Genomic DNA, 27,487 nt, shown 5'->3' with positions numbered 1-27,487 from the left:
TTAGGAGACCGGGCAGAGCAGCAGTCCTCTCGGGCCAATGTCTTTCCTGCCTTCGGCCAAGGAGGCAGCCGCGAGCGCTCGGGATCACCCCCAGCGAAGCCCGGGAAGCCCCCGGGTAGCCCGAGGCCCCAGCCCCGCCGCTCTGTAAGCCGCGGGAGGCAGCTTCCAGACAAACTCCGGACACCTTTCCTCCATAAAGTTTGCTCTGCTCCCCTCGCCCGCTCGGTCCCGCCTCCTCGCCAGCCCCCTCCTCCCGCGGCGGGCGCGGGCGGGGAGATGGCCGCGGACTCGGTGCCGGGCGCGGGCGCTTCCCAGCGCAAAGGGGCGCCGCGCTCGTAGCCGCCGGCACGCGGACCTCCCGCTCCCGCCGGCTGCCGCACTGAACTCCGGCCGCGAGCGGAGGCGGACGCCCCGAGAGGCAGGAGGCGGCGGCGACCGAGGCCCGAGCCGAGGTCCGTATGGCCGCTCCGCGCCGGCCGGCGGTGTGTGCCCGGGAGCTCGCCGGCGGCGCCTCGGGCTCGGAGCGGCTCTGAGCCGCGCTGCCTGCGGGGATCGTCCTCGCTGTTGCGCGGACCGCGGGCAGGAGCCCGAGGAGCAGAAGAAGGCGGCGGCGGCGGCGGCGGCGGCGGCGGCGGCTGTCCCTCCAAAGGGCGATGTGGCCGGCCGGCGCGGGCACCAAGCTGCCCTGCCCCCGCGACTCTGCGCTCCGGCGGGCGGCGTTCTCCGGGAACCTCTCCGCCCTGCCTTCTCACCTCGTGCCCGCCGGCCGCAGCGTCCGGGTCTTCATCAGCGCCAACCCTGAAGGTGAGTCCCTTGCTCGGGTTTGCCTGTCCCTCTGTCCTTCGGTCCGTCCGCGCAGCGGGATCGGTGAACGGGCGCGCCGTGCGTCCCCGGTGCTCCCTTCCTCCAGCTAAAAGCCTCGGCTGCCCTGAGCGCGTGGGAATTTCATTTGAATCACTTTTACTCACCTCACTCGTCCCCCTCTGCCTGTCGACTTCCCCTAGGACACCCATTTTACACCCTCCTTATGCCTCTGGGCGAGCTAAGAAACGTCCCAGGTATTGCAGAGGTTTCTGGAAGCTCCAACCTGCCACCGCCACCCTTTCCCCTTCCTTTTAGCGGTTTCTGCTCCGAGGTTGTTGCAGGTGTAAGTAGTAGCTCTCCGCGGCAGGTTCCCGAATAGGGCACCCTCCTTTGCTATTGTTCAGGCCGAGGTGGAGTGTTCCCCAAGACTCACCTCTTGGCGGGGGCGAGGGCACCCTTTCTGCCTAGGAGAGCCGATCCGAGGAGACCCCTGTGAACTGAAGGCCCCGCGCAAAGGTTGGGAAGAAACGCGCCTTGGGGTCCTAGCATCCGCCCTGGTTTCCAGGGAGGGCGCACAGGGTGAGCCCGTCTCTGGTGGGGCGCTGGGCTTGATGTCCCCGGTCCAGCACCTGGCCTTCCAGTCCTGTCCCTGCTTAAGGCTGGGTACCTGGTCAGCGCTAAGTGCAAACTTGTTGATTTATTACTTTGACAAATCACAGCGGCTGAGTGCTGGGTGGTGAATCCCTTGTTCATCACAGCTTTTTACTTCTCATCCTGGATATTAACTTTCTTTCTCAGTAAGTTAAGAAAAAGTAGGATGCATTTGACGTGAGCTGGATAAAACTGCAGGATGTGCCTTTTTCCAGGACAATAAATGTTCAGCCAGGAGATGAGTTTTTAGGAGCCTGGACTAGACGTGCGAGATCCGAAGAGAACTTTTTCTGCACTCTATAGCAAGCCTGGGGCCTGACAACAACGTAAAAGGAAAAAAGAAAGTTGACAAGCATCATTGGATAGAGAATAATTTGAAAACCCGAGGCTCTGATTGCTTGTTAAAAGCATACAGAGAGGACCAAGAGAAAAAACTTTCTTAAAAAAACCCATCATGTTAAAAAAAATAAAACCACTAGCAGAAACTAATTCTAATTAGTTTTAGAAGGACTTGTACTTTTTAGGGTGGAACTGACTCGCCTTTCATCAGTTTACAACTCACTTTCACAGACTTTACTAAGCAAGGAAGGTTTTAGAAAGCTACAATACAATCAAAATCCTTTTACCTCAAATATGTCTCCAGGATTTTACCTTAATCTGGATAAAGAAAACCATGGAGATAGGCAGCCTGTTTAAGGATTAAGAAATTCTGCAACTTAAGTTTCCATTGTTGTTTTCAAAAATATTGCTAAAACATTGTCAAAGTGTTTGAGAGAACTGTGTTAGAAAATGACTAGTCTTAAAATTTTCAATGCTCCTGAGCATGAAAAGAATCTCAAAGTATTTACATCTGCTGATGTAAAACTAGCTAAATTATTGTTTTTCTTTAAATACGTTGCTTCTAAGCCACAGTGAAATTGTTACTATCATCAGTAGTTAATTTTTCATTAAATTTGTAATTTCTAGGATAAAAACCAATAATGAATTTAAATTGAGTCAGCTAAATATTTAATTAATTTTCAAGATGAATGTCATTTTTCTTAAGCCTGTCCACGTAATTCTTCAAATTCTCTAGTTTCTTGAAATAAACGCTTTAGCATCTATTAATCTTAGGAAAGCAAACAGGAGAGAGTTGATCATGCCTCCTGGTCACTGTTTGAGCTGAGCAGCTTGCACATTGATCTTAAAAAGATCAGCAATGTGACTCTAGCTGGTTTGGCTCAGTGGATAGAGCGTTGGCTTTCGGACTGCAGGGTCCCAGGTTCGATTCTGGTCAAGGGCACATGCCCTGGTTGCACACTTGATCCCCAATAGGGGCATGCAGGAGGCAGCCAATCAATGACTCTCTCTCATCATTGATGTTTCTCTCCCTCTCCCTTCTTCTCTAAAATCAAATAAAATACATTGTTTAACAAAAAGATCAGAAATGTAAAGCTTACCTGAGGAGTTTCAACAGGGGCAGGACCTCAACTTGTATCCGCAGGGAGAGCCAAAGACATGTTGAATAGAGAAGACAGATGGGTATTTTTTACAACCTGAATGTGAAGACTTGCACTCTTGGTAAATGCTCTCTCAGAGGCAGCATTTTACCGTGAGACCTTTATGGATACAATTCAGGAAGCAAGTGGTGTGTTTTGGTACAATCCAATATTAGATTCTTGGCCAATACTCAAGAACCTTTCCACTGTCAAATTAAGACAAAGAACACTACCTCATGCTCTCCTTTACAAGTGGAAATCCAATTTATGCTCTAAATAAAAGCTGCTTTTTGTTGAACTCATAGCAATACTTTTAAGAATCCTGCCAGGGTCTCTCTCACTTAGATGATTGTTTTAATGGGTATTGCTTCACAAGGCTGTGCGGAATTTCCCATCAGTAATAAAGATAACACATATTTTTAGAATGGAAAACTTACTTTCCCATATATTGGCTCATTCAGTATTTTAGTTTTGATTTCCATCCTCAAACCCAGAGTGTTGTCCCCATTTTACAGATGAGAAAACTGAGGCTACACCAGGTTAAGCTACTTGCCTGAAATCATAATAGCAAAATGAAACAAGGTAGAGCCTACAGGGGACTGAAAACATCTCTCTTGGTACTATTTGGCCCAAGGCTCGGTTTATGCCAGATTTCTATGAGATAGCGTTCCTCCATATGGACAAGAATATAAGCTAAATATTGTGGAGGAGTGCTGTCCTTACTCTTTTTTTAAAAATATATTTTATTGATTTTTTTTTACAGAGAGGAAGGGAGAAGGATAGAGAGTTAGAAACATCGATGAGAGAGAAACATCGATTAGCTGCCTCCTGCACACCTCCTACTGGGGATGTGCCCGCAACCAAGGTACATGTCCTTGACCAGAATCAAACCTGGGACCTTTTAGTCCGCAGGCCAATGCTCTATTCACTGAGCCAAACCAGTTAGGGCACTGTCCTTACTCTTAAAGTCTGACATCCAAGAGAAACTAAATAGTAGGAAGGGAACTTGTCTGTCCTGACCCAGCCTTCAAGAAAATTTCAGAATGTTCTGAACACTAGTGGATGTGGTTCTGTCTAAAGGGTTATCTGCATCAGACCAATCCCTACCAGTGAAAGAAGAACCAGTGTGGGAGACGCAATAGCGTTGTCCCAGTTCATGGATCTTCCACTGTGCGTAGCTTGAATTGTCCATGAACATGCAGAGGAGAGGAGCCTACACAATTCTCTTCCTATTATTGGAACTCAAGGGGGCCTGATAAACAATATTCCTCTTCCCTGCCTCAATTCTTAACCAATTTAGAATAAGGTAATGTTTTAGCTCAGGCTGCTATAACCAAGTACCACAGACTGAGAGGATTCAACAATAGACATTTATTTCTCAGCTTAAGCCCAAGATTAAGGTGCTGGCAGATTCCGTTCCTGATAAGGGCCCCCTTCCTGGTTTTTAGCCGGTCATCTTCTCATTGTGTCCTCAGGTGGCAGAGAAAAAGAAGGAGTTCAGGTCTTCTTTTTCCTTTTCTTCGGAGGATACTAATCCCTTAATGGGTGCCTCACCCTCATGACCTCACCTAAACCTAATTACCTCCCAAAGGCCTCACCCCAAAATATCAAGGCATTTGGGGTTAGGGCTTCAATATATGACTTTGGGCCATGCGAACATTCAGTCCGTAGCTGGTAAAGTCTAAATCAGAAGGAAAACCAAAATATTGCCTTTATTACTGATTAAAAACAGATGCAAAGCCGCACGTTCTATCTGTGATCCTTTTGGGCCAGATGTGATTTTGGAATTCCAAATATTTGAGATCGGGGGTAATGGTGCGTACACTGCTTATTATACGGGGTCTGGAGTAATACCCCGTGGTCAAGTATAAAAGGTCTCTAAGGAAACTACTCCCTCTAAGTGCTGTACAAGAGAATTTTCTCCAGTGTTGGAAGGGCCTTCATCTGTGTTGTCCTATATGGTAGCACTGGTTACAAAAGGCTTTTGAAGTTTTGAAATGTGGTTAGTATGATGAAGAATCTGAATTTTTAGTATTATTTCATTGTAATCTATGTACATTTTCCTAGACACGTGGAATTACTGGCTGTTGTGTGGGACACAAAGCTCTAAGTGGCATAAGAAAGCCTACGTAGCTTATGTGAGTTAAGGCCAGTTTTGTTACCAAGGACTCGGGTCACTTCAGCTTTGGCTGCCAGATGAATTGGGGGAAATTTTTTGTTCTCAACACTTTGGGAATTTTGGAATCACAAGTAAGGACTGTGGACCTTTATTGGGGGATGTGGCTTTTACGTAGACGAGTGGGTTCCCAGAATTGCACAAACTTAGCCTCCCAGTCAGTACTAGCAATGGGCAGGGCACAGACCCGACCCCCACCCCACCAGTGGGCAGAGTTGACCCCTTTAACATTTAAGACATGGAGGAGCAGAACAGAATGACAGGTTAACTTACAAGAGAGAACAAAAGGGCTGGGCTCCTTGTGCTCAGATTTTCCTTCCAAATGCATCCATCAGATTAAGACCCGTGTCCCCTGAAGAGTAAGGGATGACTGCCCAGGACCCACTACACTCATGGATCTCCCTCTGTGTGTCAACAGACATCTGGAGTGGAGGAGAAGACTCTAACACCTATTTCTGTGCATTCCCCTATGCAGATTTATGCATCTTTGAGGGTTGTGGACATTGTCCACAATAACAGTGATCAGATGCTCAGTCAGTTCCCAAGTACATTTTTTATTACACATATCTTTGCATCTTCCCGGAAAATCTACCCTGTGTCTTTGGAGTCCCCGTGGAAAAGCTTGTTCTCCATTTTTGCAGAAGCCACGGTGAAGAGAGAAATGTTTTCCCTACTGTGGCTGCAACCAGTGGCCATTTGCTCTAACAAATGCTCCCAGGCAAGAGGCAGAAAGATGTGCTGAAAAAAAATGCATATGTAACCTATGTATGAGTGTTCTTCACCATGGTTCTTTTTAAAAATATATATATTGTTACTGATTTCAGAGAGGAAGAGGGAGAGAGGGAGAGAGATAGAAACATCAATGATGAGAGAGAATCATCATTGGGCTGCCTCCTGCTGGGGATGGGGCCGGCGACCTGGGCATGTGCCCTGACCAGGAATCGAATCGTGACCTCCTGGTTCATAGGTCTATGCTCAACCACTGAGCCACACTGGCCAGGCTTCACCATGGTTCTTCTTACTTTTTCTACAACATTATTTCCAAGTATCCCTGTTTTGTTTTGTTCTTTCATTTTTATAAGTAATCAGAAAAAAAATGCAGTTGAGCACAGCAAAAAAATGTTTCATGCCCCAGGAACATCTTTAAAAGGTAAGATTCTTGAAGGAGAATATCCTGAGTTATTTTACAATAAATGCAAATAGGATATATATAATAAATGAGTTCTAAAATTATAGAGGTTGTATTTTCAAATCCTTCAGCAACCATTTTTCAGGCAGGAAGAGAATATTAGCTACAAATACAGACTTGAGAGCCAGACTGTCTGGGTTTGACTCTTCAGTCCACCATTTAAAACTGTGATTTCTTGAGCAATTTGCCTAACTCTTCTGTTCTCAGTTTCCTAATGTGTAAAAGATGATAGTAATAGCACCTGCCTTGCAGGGGTATTGACTAGATTAAATAAGCTAATAGATATAGAACAGTATTGGGCACATAGTAACCATTACATAAGCACTTACTATTGTTCTTTTTACCTTTTTTTTTATTATTAGTTTCTATTGTGATGCAGACACTGTGCCGGTGTGAGTTTGCAAAGATGAAAAAGGCATTCCCAGCCCTCCAGGAATGCCGTCTATCGAGGCTGTCAGTTAGAACTCAATAGGAAAACAGGAATCACTCCAGTTAAATCAGGGAACTGGGTGCTCTGAAAAACCATTGTAAGGGTCTGAGGAATGAAGGGGCATCGCTAGGCACTTAGGTGGATTGCCAGAGCCATCACCCAGCGGGCAGGGGGCTGCAGAAGCCACAGCTGGTATCACAGGTGATACTGGGTAACTGGCCAGCTTCTACAAACGTGCGCATCTGCTGGAACCAACTACTCCGCCTACAGCTGGAGGCCAAGGAGTTTCCCCGCCTGCTTTGCCTCCAGATCTCATGCAGCCACATCCCTCTGGCAGAACCAGAATTGCATTGGGACCCTGATAAAAAGTAAGCCTGGGAACTTCAGGCGTCCGGCCTCTAGATCACAAGGAGAGAAAGGACGGAAGTGGTAATGGATACTCAAAACCAAGACAGAGTATCTAGCCGGGCGGGGGGGGGGGGGGGGCGGGGGGGGAAGCAGGGGCATTCACTCACTCACTTGTTCAACCAATAAAGGTGCACGAAGCACCTACTCCATGTGGAGTGCTGTTCTGGTGCTTAGAAAACAGGCAGGGCTCGGCTCTCATGGGGTTGACATAAATAAGGTAACATATGTGATGAGCTCTGTGCTAAAATATGAGCAGAGTGTTAAAGAGACACCAAGGAGTTAGAGGGGTTGGGCGGGCTCCTTGGAGGAATGAAGAGAGAGCCAGGGAGTAGAAACTCCCACACCATAATCAACTGTGAGGCAAAGCAAGGATGGATGACGTCTCTGCAGGCAGAAGAGAGAGATGGTTCAACAAAGAGCTTTTACCCCATTGGATAAGAACGGAGCGATGTTTTGAGGTGATATTATCATTTGTCTTTGAAGGTGCTCATTTAGAACGACATTTAAAAGAAAGCATGACTAGGACCATATAGGCATGCTATATACAAATGGATCGTGACCCTATGGTTTAATAAATCATCGACAGGTCTTTTGACATTCTTGTCACACCGCGGCAGTGACACCATTTGCCATTTTAAAGGGCGGATGTCTGCAGGTTTGAATTGTATTTCTGTTTCAATGGTCTTTTGCTGGCTTAGTGACTTAAAACAAAGATGTATCACTCCTCATAATTGAGTGCCTGGGAATTGGGGCCGGGCTTGGCCTGCAGAAGAAGGGAGAGACTCCCATTCCACGGGCACTGGTAGTCACTCACTCTGGGTGGCGCTGGTGGTGGAAGGAGGTCTCACCCCTCCTTGGTGCTCCTCGTGTAGGATCGCTCTCTCCAGTTTTTCCCTCATCGTTCAGGATTCTAGCCCAGGGTTCATTATATGGGGATTGGCTCCCCAGAAAAGGGAAATGGCAGCTGCTGCAGGCCTGGGCTTGGAGGTACACAATGTCACTGTCCCTGCAATCTCTGTGCAGGGCCTAAGGGGAGCCTAGATCCACCGGAGGAGAAGCAGCCCACCTCTGGGGGTGAGGGGAGGCACGTGTGTTCAGGGAAGAGCAGGGATTAGCGGCGGCCCACTCCGAAAGCCGGGAACCCCGGTTATGGTGTGTAGTTTCTTGACCTCTGTCATAACTAAATTAAATGGTATAATGCATGGCACGTGAGTCAACCAGTAGCCCGGCACAGTGCTAACCCATGTTAATCCTCACAGTCGTCGGTGATAAGGTAAGCTGTCCCTGACTTCGTAAATGGCACCCTTCCACAACCGCCCAAGTTCTAAACTGGGAAAAAGGACCAGGGAGTTTGCAGATAGGAGATCAGAATATCCCGTTTTCACTGACAAAGATAACAATGGAGCATGCCTTGGTGCTTCCTCATCCTAGACACCAGAATTAGACATTCTTCCATCCACACACGGGGGTGGGGGCGGGGGTCCAAACCGTCTGCCCCCTGAAGCATGGAGCCTGGGGGGGAGAGCTAACCCACCCGCTCTGTGGACAGGACAGTCCCCAGAGGAACGAGAGAACAGGCGAGTTGAGCTTGTGGGTTTATTCTTCCAACATTTTCCAATCAAGTCAGTCACCCGCTATGCCCCCCACCCCAGACCCTGAAACGGCAGGTGAGGAGGTAAAGGGGAGCCCAGGAGTCTGATGCTAGAGGAAGGCAGGCTTCTCCCGGCATGGATAGCTTGAGGGTTTTAACATTTGTGCACCGTGGACTCCTTTGAGTACTTAGGATCCTTTATTTAGATGTCCAGTTTGACATAACCCAACTTATATCACAGCCCAGCATCTTAACACGTTGCGGACGGATCACGAGAATTTGCCAGCTTTGTTTAGTTCCACTTCATATTGCACAGTGTTTTACAACGTATCATACTTTAAAAAGATATTAGCTTATAAGAACATGTAATAACTCCAAAATGCAATGGGTATTTAACTTTAAAGCGTGCCTTTAACATTTATGTAATACGGTTTTTTTGTACTCATTCCATAGAAACTTACCTGGCCACTGGGTAAAGCTAGCAATAAAACTACTGGTCCGCAATGTGTTAACACAAAGAAGAGAATACAGTGAACTATAAGGTATGACCTACCTTATATATAAAAGCAAGACCTGTACTAAGTATCAGCATCGGAATACTTTTATAGGGGAAGTGCTCAGCACACACAGCCTTGGGGAAAGTCACTTCATCTCTCTACAAATAACGCGTTGTTCTAAACCACTGAGTTTTGGGGTAGAGTGATATGCAGCATTAGACAACTAAAAACATCAAGTGCAAACTCACAAACACCTTTTAAAATGGGAAATGATGCAGGTCCTACCGAGTTACAGGGATTTATCTACAAAGTAATTGGGAAGTTCTTTTCAGCTCAAAAATTCCTTTAGGTTTTGCTCTTAATGGTCATAGGATTTAAATAAATGTAAAAGTTGTAGTGGGTGTCTCAAAAGTATACAGTAGGAGCTGAGTTAGGTACCATCAATCGAGAAGAAAGGCCTTTACTTCCTTAAAGATAGACACCTTTGTATTGTTTCTTCAAGCTTTAGTTTTCATCGTATTTTTGGTTGAAATCAAACAAGATTCATTTGGCAAATTAAAGTATGTTGGCTGATGTATAATTAGAAAAAGATGTTGTGTGATAGAAAGTTAATAAAAGGATAAAATTCAGCAGCTTTGGCTGCAGTTCAAACAGAATAATACCCACTTCTAATGAAATACTTCCTTGAAATCTCATTTTCAATCCAAAATATATCAAAGACTTTGACATGGGTACACTCAAAGCAGTGAGCAAAGCCCGGATGTCAGGTGTCTTATTCCAAGAGTGATTACGGAATCTAACTCAGAAATGAAACCACAGAATTGAAAGGGTATCTTTCATAATGCTTAATCCGATCCATTATGTGTCATGTCATTCAGAGAGATTCTTGCCACTGAATATATTTCCTGCAGCTTTTATTCTAAGCATCCGCTGCAATATTTTTTAGATACCCACTGTATACAACTAGACTCCTAACTGGTTGGTGAGGAGAGTTAATAAAGGAAGTAAGAGATACATACTGCTGTCTTAGGTCTTTAGACTCATCCATCCACAACTACTAAAAATACAAGCACTGTGGTTGTGAGAGGGACGCTTACGTGCAAAGGCCAGTTAGAATAATTGGAATCAAACTGTCCGGCCTGACTCCCAGTCAGGCATGAGCTGGTTGAATTTAGTCGAAAGGCCTAAGACTCCACCAAATCTGGAAATAGACCTGTCTACTCTAGTAGATGGTGGGGAGCTGGTCCAGCGGTGGGTGATGAGAACCAGTCCAGATCCAAGAGAGGAACACTGTTTTTGAAGAGAGAGCATTTGGTATCAGAGAATCTGATATCAAAGATTACTCAGCAAATGAGAAAAGCATATGCTGAAATGTAGTTTCCTTGAGTATCAGAACAATAACTCGGGAATTTTGCTCAGCTAATAATTGGAGGAGTTTGGGCGGGTGCAAAGCATGAAGGTAAAATGAGATGTGGGCACAAGATCCCCATCCTGAGATGGGGAATATGGGGATGGAGGCAGAAAACGGGAAGCATCTGGTAAAATCAAGGCAGAATCCCAGCCCCTAGTCATAAGGTGGAACTGAGACAAGATACAAAGCTGTGGTCAGGACTAGAACCCAAGGCCAGGGCCAGAACTGCTGCCTGAGTAATTTGTCTCTGAGTCTCAGAGGCTTGGGATAGAAGTCATATGAGACATTTTCGACCGAGGTCACTTTTGGTCCAGGGACTGGGAGCAGCCAGCACAACACATGAAGTGTGGCTTCAGGTATCAGAGAATAGATGCAGGGGCTGGGCAGCAGGAAGGGTTATTTAATAAAAATAAGGTAATAAGGTCTGGCTGGTGTGGCTCAGTGGTTGAGCGTCAACCTGTGAACCAGGAGATCACGATTCAATTCCCAGTCGTGGTACATACTGGGGTTGCGGGCTCGATCCCCAATAGGGGACAGCTGATCAATGATTCTCTCCCATCATTGATGTTTTTATCTCTCCCTCTCCCGCCCTCTCTGAAATCAATAAAAATATATTTTTAAAAATAAGGAATTCAGAACAATACTTGAGAGATCAGAAAGATTTGATTATCCTAATAGAAGATGAGGTGTTCCAGAGAGAGAGGGAATAGTATCTATCCTGGAAGGCTCATTCCTTGATCAGTAGTGGCTGATTAAAATGTTTTGCAGCCACAAATGCTTGGGAGTCACATCCAGGCTTGAGAGACAGAGAGACAGAGACAGGAGGAGGGGGAGGGGGGGAGAGGGGGAGGGGGGAAGAGAGGAAGGATTGATTTGGGATGTCTGCTGGTGAGAACTAGTTTATGCAGACAAAGCATTTGCTGCTGGGAACAGTGCAGGGAGGGGGTGAATGGGGCAATGTCAGCAACAGAGAGCAAGGAGGCATGAGTTATGTGTTGTTTGGCCAAGACAGAGAGGACAAGCCAGAGTGAAGGGAAATTTTGCCTGAGAAATAGCAGATGAGAAGTTTTCTTGCCCAAATAACAGAACTGGTAGAATCATCATTTTCTAAAGGAGGAAAATGAGTTGAAACTGTCGCATAGACTGAGAATCTACTTGGGTGTGGCAGAACCTGCATACTAGTTAGCTGCTAAGCAAAGAGAAGCTCCAGCAGATCACACCCAGTTGACAATATTTTAGAAAATTCTCTAATTAAAATAGAGTTTCACAAACTACTGAGGTCACTGTTGGATAAAAAATGGTCAAGTTAACCAAAGAGATCAAATGTTCAAGAAAAGAAGAAACTGCTGAGAACACTGAAAAGAAGACCTGAAAAGAAAAAGTTCCCCTTTAAGCCAAAGGTCTCTATTCAGAAGCTCAAGTCAACTTATAGAAAAGGAATTGCAACAACAGTGGGGGAGAATTTGTAAGAAAAATGAGAAAGTTAGTGTTTGGAGGTATTTATCTGTGAAGTCATGGGGATGGAGCATTCATAAAATAGGAATTTCGCAATTTAATGAAATCACTGCTGAACTGGAATTCTTAATTTGAGGGAACGATATAGGTGTTCCTATAGATGTTGCTATTGGGGGTGAAGGATGGAAAGATGCGAACAGAAGGGAGGAGAGGGGTCTCTTGACTGACAGCGCATGGGCCAGGGATAGATGGATGATAACTTGAGTCTAGAAAGGGTTAATCATTCATTTGTTGGCTGATTCTACCCTGCAGATCTGAGAGTGGAATGGAATGGGAGAGAAGGCCCTGGAACCTAGGAGCTGGGAAACAGGAAGTGTTTGATTCTTAACTTCGGAGGGTGGTGCTACTTGAAAAAGGGGAGGTTTATTCATGGAAAATGGTCTATTGGGAACACCAGCCTCAGGGGTTGGGTCTCTTCAACCATCCCTCCACCCGCTTGGGGATCCCTTTGGCATGTGGGTGAGGCCCTACCTGCCTGGGGGTAAAGGAGTTGAGCAGCCCAGCAGGAGCAGTTTGGTATATTGACTGGTAGTGGGATTGGGAGGTGGCAGGGGCAGGACCCTGGGGGATGGGTTTTGTGAACTAGTTGGTCCTGGCAGGAGGGGGACCCGCAGGAGCACCTGGGAAGGCCAGGTCCGGAGGAAGACTGCCCCCACCCCAGTTCCCTGTTCACTTTTGTTTCTCTTTTTTTTTTTTTTTAATTATTGATTGATTTTAGAGAGAGGGAGGAAGGGAGAGAGAGAACATAGATTTGTTGTTTCAGCTATTTATTCATTCATTTGTTGATTCTTATATTCCTGATGGGAATTTTAACCCGCAGCCTTGGCTTAAGTATGTCCTGAGCCCCTGGTTTGTGGACGTACTGAACGGTAGTTACTGTATTGTACAGTACTGTAACATAACTTAATATTGCCTTCAGAGTCACTCTTAGACTCATGTATTGTGACGAGTTTTAAGAAAAAAAATAATGCTTTGTTTCTACAGGGTGGGGCAAAAGTAGGTTTGTAGTTGTGAGTACACAAAACACAAGAGTTTATTTTTGTATTATTTATTAATTTTCGTAGTATTTTCCATATGAATGACTGTAACTACAGAATTTAATCCTCAGAATTCCGTAAGATACCTAATAGGGGTTCTTTGTTTTGTTTTTATTGTGACAGAAGGGAAGATCGAGCCTCGGGTTCTAGAACATGCCCCAGGGCACACATTTGGTAAACACCAGGCAGCGCCGAATCCAGGGTTCCGATGGTGTGTATCCTGGGTGCCCTGGTAGCAAGTGAACGCCTGCCCCAGACACCGGCACTGCCGCCCCCTGGCACATGCAGATGCTGGCAGAGAGGAAAGGTACATACACACTTTGAGGTCCGCAGATAGTTAAAAGGGGGGTCCCCTTCCCTGCTTACACACCCACTGGAGCCGCCCCCAGAGCATGGCTCTGCTTTCATCCTACTCATGATATCAGCAAAAGTGAAACCTTTATTTTCCTCTCTGAGGTAGACTGTAATTTTCGGGGGGGGGGGGGGGGGGGTGGAGTAACAAAAAAAACAAAAAGAAAAGATGATATACCTTAAGTACTGAACCCAAAAACGAGTTTCAGATACTTTTTGAAATCTCAGAAAAAATAAGCCAGCAAACATTTGGCTAAGCCCTAAATTCCCTTTCCATCAGATAACCCTAGAAGGCACATCCAGGATGGCAGGCTCGAGGCCCTCCTCCGCCCCCTGAAGCTCAGCGTGGGGCTCCCTCCCTCCAGAGGGGCTCCCAGTAACCCGTGTCCCAGAGCACCGCTCCCCACTCTCTGCTGCAGCCACCAGGGGAGGGGAAGAGGAGAGGATGATGTGTTCCTCCCGGGACAGCAGGGCCTGAGGGATGAGGTCAGAAGAGATTTCCACCATGAAACTACACAAACAGCAGTGCGGTTTTAAATTTCCCTATGTTTCTCACAAAAAAAACAACAACGAGAAATCAGATACTGCTAGTGTTATGGTCTAGCTGCGTGATGACTCTGGGGACGAGTTCGGAAGTCTGTCACTCTGTAACATTTCTGTGGCAGGTTCCATTTTGTGTTCCATTTCAATCATGCAGTCAGGCTTGTGTGACTAACCGTCACGTTGGAGAGATTGGAGCGTTTTCACGAGAGAGCTTTCTCCTCGTTGTCTAATATCAGCCAGACGTGGTGCCCTCAGACATCATGAGGTGGTGCAGGGCCGTGAGGTGGACGGAACCCACCTGGCTTCCCCGTCTGGTTGAGGCAGTAGCTCTGTGACCTTGGGCGTTCTCTCCGGGACTCTCTTTCCTCGCCTGTCGAATGAGGTGGATGAAAAACGAGACTTCGGGGGCCTCTTCGAGCTGCAGTGTTACATTATTCCATTTCTTTGAAACTCCCAGCAGTTCCATTTCGTTTCATTTCTTTCAGAGGAGAGGAGTGTTGTGTCTGGGTCTTTAGTCTGGCTCCGAGAACGTGGCTACACCAACGTCTGAAAAATATCACCTGTTTCAGCTCAGACATTTGTCATGATGGTGATGGAAAAGCACCTTTGCACCTGCGTCGTGCTGTGCGCGTGTACACTGTTGACTATTTGAATGAGTAGCAGAGTACAGTGAATTTAGTGGGAAACATCAGGACCTGGAAACTCTTCCCAAGTGTTCAGTAGTGGAATCGGAATGGGATTAGGTTTACAAATGAGGCTTCCAGGGTGATAAAATCCATCACTGGGCCTTTGGGTAAGGTGGTTGCTGGGAACTGCTGGATAGAGGGATGGATCTCTCCCCTGAGTTGTGTGCTGCACTCCCATCACGTGTGCACATACAACACGTGATACACATCAGAACTGGTAAGTCATAGAGATGGAAGGTTCAGAATCTGGAGTTGGAAACGTGGGTTTGAGACCTTGCTCGGTGCCATTTGCCGACTCGGTGACCTTAAGCAAGTTACTTAAGTTTCCTAATCCTAGATTTGCTTCTCTCTATATTGAATATCTCATAGGATTCTTAGGAGGCTTAAAGGCGACGAAGCTTGTGAACTGTTTATCATGCGCCTGGCACATAATAAGCTCTGATTAAGTGGAACGAGGGCCCTGGCTGGTGTGGCTCAGTGGTAGAGCATAGGCCCGTGCACAGAAGGGTCCCAGGTTCAATTTCCAGTCAAGGGCACGTACCTGGGTTACAGGTTCATGTGGGAGGCAGCCGGTGTGTCTCGGTGAGATGAAGAATACTTTCTGAGCATCCCTGAAACAAAATAGCAGTTGAAGAGAGCACTGGAGTTACAGCGATGGCTATTAAGGTGGATGGGCACATGACGCAGTGTGCAGATGATGTGTCACCGAGTTGTACACTCGAAAGCTACCTGGTTTTGTGAACCACTGTCACCCCCAATTAATTCAATATAAAAATAAATAAAATTGATACCCCCTAAGAGATTGAAGGGAAAAAAAGATGGGGATTCTCAAATGGGGCACTCCCATTCATTTCAGGTTGAACTAAGTAAACTATTTCAAACCAAGGGAGATTTTAGACCCAGACTCCTTCAGTCTGTCTATCAACTCCCAATTCTAACAGATAACTGTCAGCTTAATGTAGTGCCTGGATGAATCCAGATGTGATAAGTGACTTTTTTTTTTTTAAATCAGGCCCTTCCTGTACAATAGGAAGTCGTGGGGAATTTGAGTGGCTTGCTGATGGTTAAATAGCTGGCGTAAACCTCACATGTCCCTTGCTTGACTTGTGGTGGACATGTGATTTGGGTGGTCCCTCCCCCTTTAGGTAAAATGATGTTTCTTTATCCCCCCCTCATCCTGGACTTGTTTTGTTTACCATTTTTATTTTTTATAACCAGCTGACCTTTTTCCTAAATAGGTCATTTTGTTACACAGCCAGTCAACTCCGTGTTCTGTAGAGTTTTGCCCAAGGAGGTTAAATGTATTTATATCTGGATGTGTCCATGTGTCAAACAGATATTTCGATCTGTATTCAGAGCTGTTGAGGTTGTAGCACGCTATGAAATTCCCTGCTCATACAATAAAGTAAAAACAAATGCCCTTAATATATAACCAGACATTTTTCAAAGGCTCAAAAGATGTAAAAATGAAGCTTTATTCTGTAAGAAATAAAATCAGAAGCAAAAATAAATATAGGATCTATAACCTCTTTTTATTAATGCAGTTAGATCCCATGTATATGTGTAAATATTTAAATTCTCACTTTAGTTCTATAAAATACTGATTATATTTTAATGTATATAGTATATTTTTAATATTTTAGGCATTAAATACTATTTTGAATCAAAATAATATCTGCGAGATAACAAAGATATACAATGCAGAGTATCTGTTTTGGACATAACTTTTCTGCCATAACAGTTATACTATCAAAATATGTTGGAGCGTGTTTTTTGTAGAATTTGTAAGGTCAAATGAACCACAAAATACATCATCCAGCCATTAGAGGCTTACACTGACATAAATTTCAACATGAAAACCAGACCAAAACAAACTATCACATTTCAAGCCCAAGTATAGCCTATCCATGACTTGATTGTAAATTTTTCTACCCTCCATAAAAGTAGAGAGGCAAAAGGAAAAGAAGGAATATTTTGGTCGTGAAAATACTGAGTAATTCTTGTTAAGAAAAGGTAAGACCTTTTTGTATATTAAGATGTAAAGTGATACACTTCTAATAGGGTGACTTGAGGTGAAATATACACACGAGTGAGGTTAAATTGACCCTCCTCTGCACAATCTCTGTGTATAGACACACAGAAGTATGAGACATGGAATTTACACCTGGGAGCTTACATACAGCTACTGACATTGACATCTGAAGAGTTAGAAAGCATCTAACAAACATAAAACATTGGTATTAATTTCCTATTGCTTCTATAACAAGTCACCACAATTAGTGACTTGTATTAACACAGATTTACCATCTTATAGTTCTGTAGATCAGAAGACTGGATTCAGTTTCACTGGCCTGCCATTCTTTCTGGAGACACAAGGGGAGAATCTGTTTCCTTGCTTTTTCCGGCTTCTGGAGTTGGCCTGCATTTCTTGGCTCGTGGCCCCGTCTTTCCTCTTTAGTGCCGATAACAAGCGCCTTCCACATTTCCCTCTAGGACCTCTGCTCCCATGTCATATCCCCTTCTCTGAGTCTGCTTTCAGTCACACCTCCTCCTTTCACTCTAACCCTTCTGCCTTCCTCTTCTAAGGACCCTTGTCATTATAGTGGGCCCTCCCAGATAATCCAGAATAATCTCCCCATCTCAAGATTCTTAATTTAGCTTCACATTCAAAGTCCCATTTGCCATGTTAGGTCACATTCACAGGTTCCCAGGGACTAGGATGTGGACATCTTTGGGACTCACTAATTAGGCTACCACAACATTGGAGGCTTTAGGAAGAAAATGTCTTTGCAGCCTCAATTTTAAGATTCTTATAATAATGCCACAGTTTCCTCTTCTAAGTTTCATCTTCCACCAAACCTCTAAGTGCATCCTTTAGCCACAGTCCTGTCCTTTCCCTCCTCTCTGCCTTTGTGAATGCTCTGGCATCCTGTTCACTTTCCGGAATCCTAGCCATCCTTCAAGGCCACTCTTCAAATGTTCTGCTCTCCTTTCAGTGTTTTTAATGTTCCCAAAGGAGCCAGGACACTTCTTTGCAGGTGACAGAAACCCAGTTCAAACTCACTTAAGCAAGAACTGGAGACTTGATTAACTCAAGTAATTGAATTGTGTAAGGGAAAGGCACAGGTGGATCTGGCCTAGAAATAGCTAGGATCAGTGTCTTAGTCAGTGCAAGCTGCTATAACAAAATACCATAGACAGGATGGATTAAACAACAAACACTTAATTCTCAATATTTAAGAACCTCAGAAGTCCAAGATCAAAGTGCCAGGAGGTTTGGTTCCTAGAGAGAGCCTACTTCTTGGATTAGAGACGGACCCTTTCTTGCTGTATTCCCACATGGCAAAGAGAGAGAGGGCTCTGGTGCCTCCATCTCTTCCTACAAGGGCACTAATCCCATCATGGGATCACCTCCCAAAGACCCCTCTTCCAAATACCGTCACACTGGGGATTAGAGCTTTAACATATGGATTGGGGGGTGGAGAGGGTGGGGACGGGACACAAATATTCAGTCTCTCAGGAACTTGAACACCATCAGGACTGTCTGCTTGTTTTTGCTTCTCTCTGTATGTCTACCAAATTCTCTCAGACCATCTTTTCTAACTTTGGCAAAAGTGGATGTGGCCACAGGCTACTTCACACTTAAAATTCTATGGCTTTAACTAGATTTTGCAAAAACTTCTGAGGGAAGGACTCCGATTGGCTTGGGTTAGGTCAGTGGTCAGCAAACTGCGGTTTGCGAGCCACATGCGGCTCGCGAGCCGCGGTTTGCCGCTCTGTTGACTAATGAGTTTGCCGACCTCTGGGATAGGGGCTTAATCACAAGGAACAACAACAGCCTGTAATTATTGGAATCGAGAGTCTAGGTCAGTTTGCCGACCACTGGGTTAGGTTACCTGTACAACCCTTAGCCAGATCACTATGGCCAGATGGTCCTGTATTGAAGCTGGAGAGCAGAAATGGGTAAAATAATCTTTTAACACATGAAAGAAATGGGAAGAGTTTGGATAGAATAAATAATACTTGCTGTAGCAACCAATCTGGTGTGACTTCTTCTCAAACCCCATTGTATTTTATTTCTTTTCAACTTTATGTATAGCATTGTTAATCACAACATCTTTATTTTTATCTCTCTGTTCTTCTTTCATGTCATTGGCCGTATATTATATGCCTTGGACCATTGCACTAACATACTGAATCCTTAAAGGCATGCTTATGTCTTTCTCATTTTCACCCCACCCCTCCCACCTAGCACCTAGAACTGTGCAATGCTGATAGTAAATGTGTTAAATTGGGTTGAAAATAACACTATAGAAGAAGTGAGATCTTAAGGCAGCTTAAGGTTAATTAAAATAAGGACTAAATTTTCAGAGAAATCAAGTGTACTTTGGAGCTTGATAATTTGAGAAAATGTCATAGCTTGAGCTAGGGCTTAAAAGTGAGTAGAATTAAGATAGAAAAAGGAAGACAGATAGCAAAGAGTATGGGTTGTTACAGAATGCATGCGGCCATACAGGAAATTTGGAGAAACAGATAACTAAATTCTAGACAGAATTGCCTCCTGGTTCTCAAACCTTCTTCTATGACTCTGTTGCTCTAATTCATAAATATTTCATGTTCACATTAATTAGAAATTGTCATTGCAGAATAGCTGTTTTGCCATATCATGCAATGATTCATTTAACCAGTCATTCATTTCGTTAGTTATTGGGGGCTTGCTATGATTATTTATGCATAGTGAGAACTGTCAATCATGCTAAGGAACCTACTAGTGCTTCAAGGGGGGAGGTAAAGAGCTGTGGGGAGAGAGTGCAGGGGAGGAATTGGAGGAAAGCAGTGCTGCCTCTGATGGTATCAATTCCAGTGAGCCTACAACTTTAAGAGTTCATAGGAACCTGTCAGTCAGGACAAAAGAAGTATCTTTAACCTCTCATGCAGACACCAGAGGGCCCTGTACAATCTTTGCTACGCCCCTTCTCTTGGAAATGTAGTGCCCGTGAGGATGAGACTGTGGCCTTTGAATTGGAGACTTCACCCAAGGATGCATCTAGCCACAATCTATAGATTTGCAGAAGTTAAAGGCTGTAAATTTGGAGTCATAAAAATCTTGAGACCAGAGTCCTGATCTACCTCTTTGTCTTAATGTGTTTGTTTTTTAAACCAAAGATTTGAGGCCCTATCATATTCCAGGAATTCATATTAATTAGTATTATAACATAATTAAAAACAATAATTGATAAAGTTAAAAGAATTAATAAGAAATAGGTTCTTCCCACAAGGACCTCATGTCGTATGAGGGAGAGAAACACAGAAATAGAAAATAATTGCGTGCATTGAGAATTGTAAAAGCCGTTTGACCCATGTTAGGAGACCACTGTGTAGCTAACTCTGATCCTGATTCCTCAAACACTGTCTACTCTTCTTCATCTGCTTCCACCCCTATCTGCTCCCAGGTCCTGTCTTATTTCCTACAGGAGTCCTCTATATAAAGAAAATAACTTTGTATTTAAAAAAAAACACACCACATTTCCATATACTCCTTCTCAACCAGAAACATCTGAACTACCTCTCACCGCCTGTGGGGTGAAGTCTGAACTCAAGAGCCTGATTTGCCAAAACTTCCATAATTGGGCATCATCCTACCAGCTAGCTGATTTCTTCCTGTACCCTACCCTCACATATTCACATGTTCAGTTTTAAGGTCTGTCTCCTGCAGGAAGCTGTCCTGAGTGGACTCCTAGGGAAATTAATGAGTAAGTAGTGATTTGTAATCAGAGACGTTTCACATTATTGCTTCCATTATCTAATGTCTATGCCTTGCTTCCTAAATTCATAGTTAACTAATAAAGAAATAACTGTTCTATTCCTCTCTTGATACCGAGCACCTTGGACAGTGCCTGGCCAGCAAGGCACCTGGTAAATACGCAGTATCACCATACGTACATAGCTTGAATGTTGCAATTACAAATGTAGATTGACATATGGTACTTTTATTCAGTAAGATCACTCATTGGCATTAGTAATATCCTGTAATTTCTAAGATCTTTTAAAAAGGGCTACTTGGTAATATTTAGGGGAAACAGACTGTTGGCCTGAGAAAGTCGGTTTTTAAGAAAATTATTCTAAGAGCCATGTGCATGATGGGTTGATGAAGTGAGGGAGACTGGAGGCGGGTAGACAAAGCATGTGCAGTAATGAAGCTTAAGAGACAAGTGAGTGTCTGGGCTATGAGTCTCCCAAACACCTAGCTTTGCTCATCAGTATCCATCGTTCTTTAAATGTTGTTCATCTGACAAATAGAAATAAATCATCAGGCTTTATTTCCATTAATAGATGAAAGAAGAGTCCCTTTTTAGCCAAGTAAGGTCAGTTAGAGTGAATTCCTGATTTGCCAAAGCAGTGACTTTTAAGCCCAGTCTTTGAAGAATTCCTTTGCCATTAAGAGTTTTATTTTATTAGTATTATGTAGATGTGTATATAGATGTTTTTATAGAAATTAAATATAATGGCTTGTACCTTTGGCTAGAGGAAAGAACACATAATGGAATTGCAATCACAAATAAGATTTTTTAAGTCAACAATTTTATTATCCCTCACATATTTCATAGAAAAGAGAATGTGGCAAACGGGTCAGGGTGGGATGGAAAATAAGATGCCGGTTTGGACATGTTGCTCTATTTACATCTGGGAGCAGGCTCTCCCCCGAGGCCCTGCTCAGCAGCTGCCCTTGTCGGATGCTCCTTTGCAGATGCAGCCCTGGGAGGCGGCAGGAGCAGCAACTCTTCTTGCAGGAGGTGCATTTGCAGTCTGTGCATTTGCAGGAGGCGGCACAGGTCCACCAGCTGGGCAGGAGCATTTGGGATCCATTTTTTTTAAAAATATATTTTATTGATTTTTTACAGAGAGCAAAGGAGAGGGACAGAGAGTTAGAAACATCGATGAGAGAGAAACATCGACCAGCTGCCTCTTGCACACCCCCTACTGGGGATGTGCCCGCAACCAATGTACATGCCCTTGACCGGAATCGAACCTGGGACCTTTCAGTCCGCAGACCGACGCTCTATCCACTGAGCCAAACCGGTTTCGGCTGGGATCCATTTTGATCAGATGTGAGGCAGGAGGTCTAACGCTGGTCAGGCTGGCCCAGCCGGTGTGGCTCAGTTGGTTGAGCATTAACCTATGCACCAAGAGGTCGCTGGTTCCATTCCAGTCAGGGCACATGCCTGGGTTGCAGGCTCCATCCCCAGTAGGGGATGTGCAGGAGGCAGCCAACCGATGTTTCTCATCAAAGTTCCTCTCTCCCTTCCTCTCTTTCTAAAAATAAAAATAAAAATAAAAATAAAATAAAAACATTTAAAGCTGGTCAGGCTGGACCCACTATTGTGGTGCCACTAGGGTCCATGTGCACCACGTGGGCTGCACCTGATCACACGGAGGGACTTGTGTGCCTGTTATGTGGCACATGGTATCCGGCCTCAAGGCCCAAACCTCCCTAATTCTCAACTGAAAATGGAGATGCCAGACCGGCCGGTGTGGCTCAGTGGTTGAGCATCGACCTATGAACCAGGAGGTCACAGTTCGATTCCCTGTCAGGGCATATACTCAGGCTTCGGCTAGATCCCCAGTGGGGGGGCATGCAGGAGGCAGCCAATCAATGATTCTCATCATTGATGTTTCTCCCTCTCCCTTCCTTTCTGAAATTGATAAAAATATATTTTAAAAAGATGAAAATGGAGACTCCAGTCCTGATTTGGTTGGATTGCGGACATCCAGATTCTTGTCTCTATTCATGCTACTCTCAATAGTTGTTCTACTATTAATTAGGGAGGGTGTGTGCCATGCAAAACTGATGTGGGTTCTGTCATTTAGCAGAAGGCTTTGGAGATTCACTAGTAATTCTTTTGTAAATTCCTTAGCATTTTCTAGATACACAATCATGTAATCTGGAAATAAAAAGTTATATTTCTTTTTGTTCAGGTCTTTATACATTTTATGTCTATTTCTTGCCGTATGGCACTAGCTTATTGTACTCCAGGATTAGTGCTTGAACACAAGTGATAAGAGCAGATATTTTTTCCTTGTTCCCAGTCTCAAGGAGAAAGTGTTCAATGTTTCACTGTAAAGTATGATGTTAGCCTTTGTTTTCTTTTGCAAGGTTCCAGTTTCTAATTTTCTGAGGGCTTTTATTATGAATAGGTTTGAATTTTATCAAAGGCTTTTTTGCATCCTTTGAAGTGATCATATAGTTTTTTTTTCTTTTTAATTATGTTATTCTGGAAAATTACATTGTTTTCAAATATTGAACCAGTCTTTCCTTCCTGGGATAAACCTAACTTGGTCATGATGCATTACCATTTTATATAGGAAGTCCCCCAAAAATGTGTGCATACACTTAGAATAATTATAAAGCCAGTGTTTACCATTTCATTTTTATAATTGCGCTATCAGCTGTTAAAGTGTATATACATTTTTGGGGGCACCCTGTATATTGATGAATTTGATTTGCTCAGATTTTTTTATGCTTTCATTGATTACTTTGGAGAGAGAATGGGAGAGGAAGGGAGGGAAGAGAGAGAGAGAGAACATTGATTCGTTGCCTCCCATATATATGCGCCTTGACCACCGGGTAACCAACCCCCAACCTAGGCATGTGCTCTGACTGGGAATCAAACCAGGGATCTTTTAGTGCATTGGAGGATGCTCAACCAACTGAGCCACACTGGCCAGGGCGATTTGCTCATATTTTAAAGAACTTCATTCGGTCTGTGCTCATGAAGGGTATTGATCTGTGGTTTTCTTTTCTTGCCTGCTTTGAGTATCAGTACTGCTGGTTTCATGAATTGAGTTGAGAATTGTTACCACCACCTCCATTTCTAAAATATTGTGATCAATATTATTTCTTCGTTAAATGATTGAAAGGATATACCAATGTACATGGCCAGTGTTTTCTTTGAGGGAACATTTCATAATTCAGTTTTTAAAATAGATACAGATTTTCTGTTTTATCTTGCATCAATTCTGATAGATTGAGGTTTTCAAGGAATTTGTCTATTTCATTGAAGTTAATGAATTTATTAGCATAAAGTTGTATGTATTGTTTCTGTTATGTTATTGATAACTGTAGGATAACCTCCTACTCCTGATTCTGATAATTTGTGTTTCCTATCCTTTTTTCTTAATAACTCTAGTATTAATAATTTTAATGTTATTAATCTCATTAGGCAGACATCTTTTGACTTTGTTAATTTTCTGTTTGCTTTCCATTTCATTGCATTCTGCTCTTACTTCCTGTACTCTACTTATTTTGGGTTTAACTTACCCTTTTTCTATCATCTTACAGAAAAACTTAAATTACTGATTTTAAGCCACTCTTCTTTTCTAATATTATAAGCATTTGAGGCAAAGCATGATCTGTCCTGGGGAATGTTCCACCTAAGCTTGAAGAGAATGTGTAGTCTGCAAACATTGGGTGAAGTGTTCCATAAATGTCCAGTTGAGTTTGTTGCTAGTGTTTTATATCCTTAATACTGTTCTGCCCTGTGGTTCTATCAATTATTGAAATCTCCAACTAATATTGTGTGTTTTCCTTCTGTCAGTTCTTGCTCTGTTGTTAGGAACATATATTTATTATTGCTAAATCCTCCCAGTGTATTGACCCTTTTATTTGAAACATCTCACTTTTTATCTAATAACTAGAGGCCCAGTGCACGAATTTGTGCACCCGTGGGGTCCCTCAGCCTGACCTGTGCCCTCTTGCAATCCAGGACCCCTCGGGGGACATTAGACTGCCGGCTTCAAGGATCGGGCCAAAACTGGCAGTCCAATGTCCCCCGAGGGATGTAGTAGTGCGCGAAGGAGCAGGCGGCTGGGGAGGAGCCTGAGCTGGGGCTAGGTGCCACTCCTGCTCATCCCAGCCCCACTGTGCCTGCCACTGCCGCTGCTCAGTAGTGCTGCCTGGGAGGTGGGAGAGGCTCATGCCTCTGCAGCTGTGCTCGCTTCACTGCAGCTGCTCTCACTCGGCTGGCTTCTGACAGAGCTGCGCTCCCGCTGTGGGAGTGCACTGACCACCAGGGGGCAGCTCCTGCATTGAGCATCTGCCCCCTGGTGGTCAGTGCGCATCATAGCGACTGGTCGACTGGTCGTTCTGTCATTCGGTTTCTTAGGCTTTTATATATATAGACTAGAGGCCCGGTGCATGAAATTCATGCTCGGGGGGATGGGGGTGTATGTGTCCCTCAGTCCAGCCTGCACCCTCTCCAATCTGGCACCCCTCGAGGGATGTCCGACTGCCCGTTTAGGCCTGATCCCACTGGATCTCACAATCCAGGACTGTTGGCCCCCAACTGCTCACCTGCCTGCCTGCCTGATCAGCCCCTAACTACTACTGCCTGCCAGCCTGATCACCCCCTAACCACTCCCCTCCCAGCCTGATCAATGCCTAACTGCTCCCCTGCTGGCCCGATTGCCCCAAATTGCCCTCCCCTGCCGACCTCGTCACCCCTAACTTCCCTCCCCTGCCAGCCTGGTCACCCCTAACTGCCCTCACCCCGCCAGCCTGGTCACCCCTAACTGCCCTCCCCTGCTGGCCTGGTCCCCCCCGCGCAAGAGCCCTCCCCTGTAGGCCTGGTCCCCCCCAACTGTCCTCTCCTGCTGGCCTGGTCCCCCCCAGCTGTCCTCCCCTGCTGGCCTGGTCCCCCCCAACTGTCCTTTCCTGCTGGCCTGGTCCCCCCCAACTGTCCTCCCCTGCAGGCCTGGTCCCTCCCAACTGCCCTCCCCCGTTGGCCATCTTGTGGCAGCCATCTTGTGTCCACATGGAGGTGGCCATCTTTGACTACATGGGGGCAGCCATCTGTGTGTTTGAGTGACAGTCAATTTGCATATTACCCTTTTATTAGATAGGATAGCTTCTGTCATGGAGTCTGTTTTTCCTGATGTTACTTTAGCTCTCTCATTGCTGTTTGCATTCATATCTGTTTCTACTCTTTCACTTTCAGCTTAGTTATATCCTTGAATCTATAGTGTATCTCTTGTAGGTGGTCTTGCTTTGATCAATCAAGTCTGGTAACTGCTGCCTTTTGATTAGAGTTTTTAGACCATTCACATAAAACATAATAATATAATTGGATTTAATATAGTTCATCTTTCTAATGTTGCTATTTGTTTTCTGTGTGCCTCCTGTCTTTTTTGTTCCTGTTTCTCCTTGACTGCCTTCTTTTGTCTTAAGTAAATATTTTAATTCCCCTATTGATTTTTAAACTATATTGTAAAAATTATTTTCTTAGTGGTTCTAGGGATCATAACATGCCTCTTTTATTTTTTTTTTACAATCTCCTTCAGATTAACACTAAATTAATTCTAGTAAAACGTACAGAATGCCTTAATTACCTTCCCTCTTGGTATTAATATTGTCATGTATAGTAACATCTATTTAAGTAATAAGCCCAATAAAATAGTCTTATGAGTATTGCTTTATATAAGTTATGTCTTCTAAAGAACTTAGATGGGAAATGAGAAAAAAATATGCTGGTAGAGTACTTTGTATTAACACATATCTAATGTTCTGCATTTTACTCAGTGGATTCGAGTCACCATCTAACATCAGTTCCTTTTAGCCTAAAGGACTATCTTTAGTATTTCTTACAAGGCAGGTCTACTAGCAACAGATTCTCTCAGTCTTTATGAATTTTGCTCTCATTTTTTGAAGGATAGTTTTTATAGATATAGAACTTGTGGTTAACAGGGTTTTAAATTTTTTCCAGCATTTTGATTTTGTCATTCCCCTACCTTCTAACCTTTATTGTTTCTGATGGGAGGTCAGCCAAGAATTGTATTGAACCTCTGCTGTATGGGGTGACCTGTAGTCAGGATTTTCTGTTCTTGGCTTTCCGTAAGTTTACTATGATGTGTCCAGGTATGAATCTCTTTATATGCATCTGATTTGCATTTCATTGAGTGTTGTGGATGCATAAATTAAAACTCTTCTTCCAATTTGGGAAGTTTTGTCCATTATTTCTTGAAGAATTTTTCTGCCCTTGCCTTCTTCTCTCCTGGGACTGTTCTATGTGTTGGCATGCTTGATGTGTCCCATGTTCTCTAAAGCTCTTCATTTATCTTTATTGCCAGCTCTTCAGATTGGGTTATTTCTATTGCACCAGCTTCAACTTCACTGATTCTTTTTTTCTTCCATTTCAAATCTGATATTGCACTTTCTAGTGAATTTTTATTTGTTATTGTACTTTTCAACTCCATAATTCTTTATAATTTCTCCTTTTTGATGATGCATTCATTGTGGTGATACTTTTCTATAATTTATTAAAAATCGTTTCCTTTACTTCTTTGAACATAATCCTAACATGCACTGGGAATGGGTATGATCCACCATTCCAAATCAAACGAGCCCCTTTACCTGCAGCAGAGAAAATGCCAACCCCATGGCCTGGCCTGGCCCTGGCTTTCCCTTTCCTGGCGGAACCTCCATGTCAGCTTTGCTGCAGCAGCAATTGTGAGACACCCATATTGTGTCATTTTCTTTTCAAATATGCCACTAGAAATTGACGAAATATGGTTATATCCGTTGGGGAAAAAAACAGCACTAAACTGAATCCTGAAATGCAGGATGGCCTTTGTAAGGGTTTTGATCATTCTGCCATTCCCTGAACCTTCATGAGAGCCACCACTCCCTTCATAGGCCATTTATCAGTGTGGTGCATCTTACTCAGC

The 27,487-nt window shown here is 44.1% G+C and overlaps 1 protein-coding gene and 1 pseudogene across 2 annotated transcripts in view; one reads left to right on the top strand and one right to left on the bottom strand.

Annotated features, from left to right (window-relative positions):
• Positions 1-653: 653 nt before the first annotated feature.
• Positions 654-27,487, top strand: part of NWD2 (NACHT and WD repeat domain containing 2) — a gene marked incomplete at its 5' end in the record, with an annotated part of 134,806 nt that continues 107,972 nt past the window's right edge. The window contains one exon of the mRNA XM_079776677.1: positions 654-804. Within this exon, the coding sequence (XP_079632803.1) occupies positions 654-804 (151 nt within the window). The remainder of the gene's footprint in view (positions 805-27,487) is intronic.
• Positions 21,482-21,634, bottom strand: LOC307103274 (metallothionein-1G-like; annotated as a pseudogene). Its single transcript has one exon. The product of its transcript is annotated as a metallothionein-1G-like (transcript).

The sequence above is a fragment of the Cnephaeus nilssonii genome, assembly GCF_951640355.1.
Source record: "Cnephaeus nilssonii genome assembly, chromosome: 1".
Taxonomy (NCBI): domain Eukaryota; kingdom Metazoa; phylum Chordata; class Mammalia; order Chiroptera; family Vespertilionidae; genus Cnephaeus; species Cnephaeus nilssonii.
Note: the sequence above shows the minus strand (reverse complement) of the source record. Positions and strands in the feature narration are given on the sequence as shown.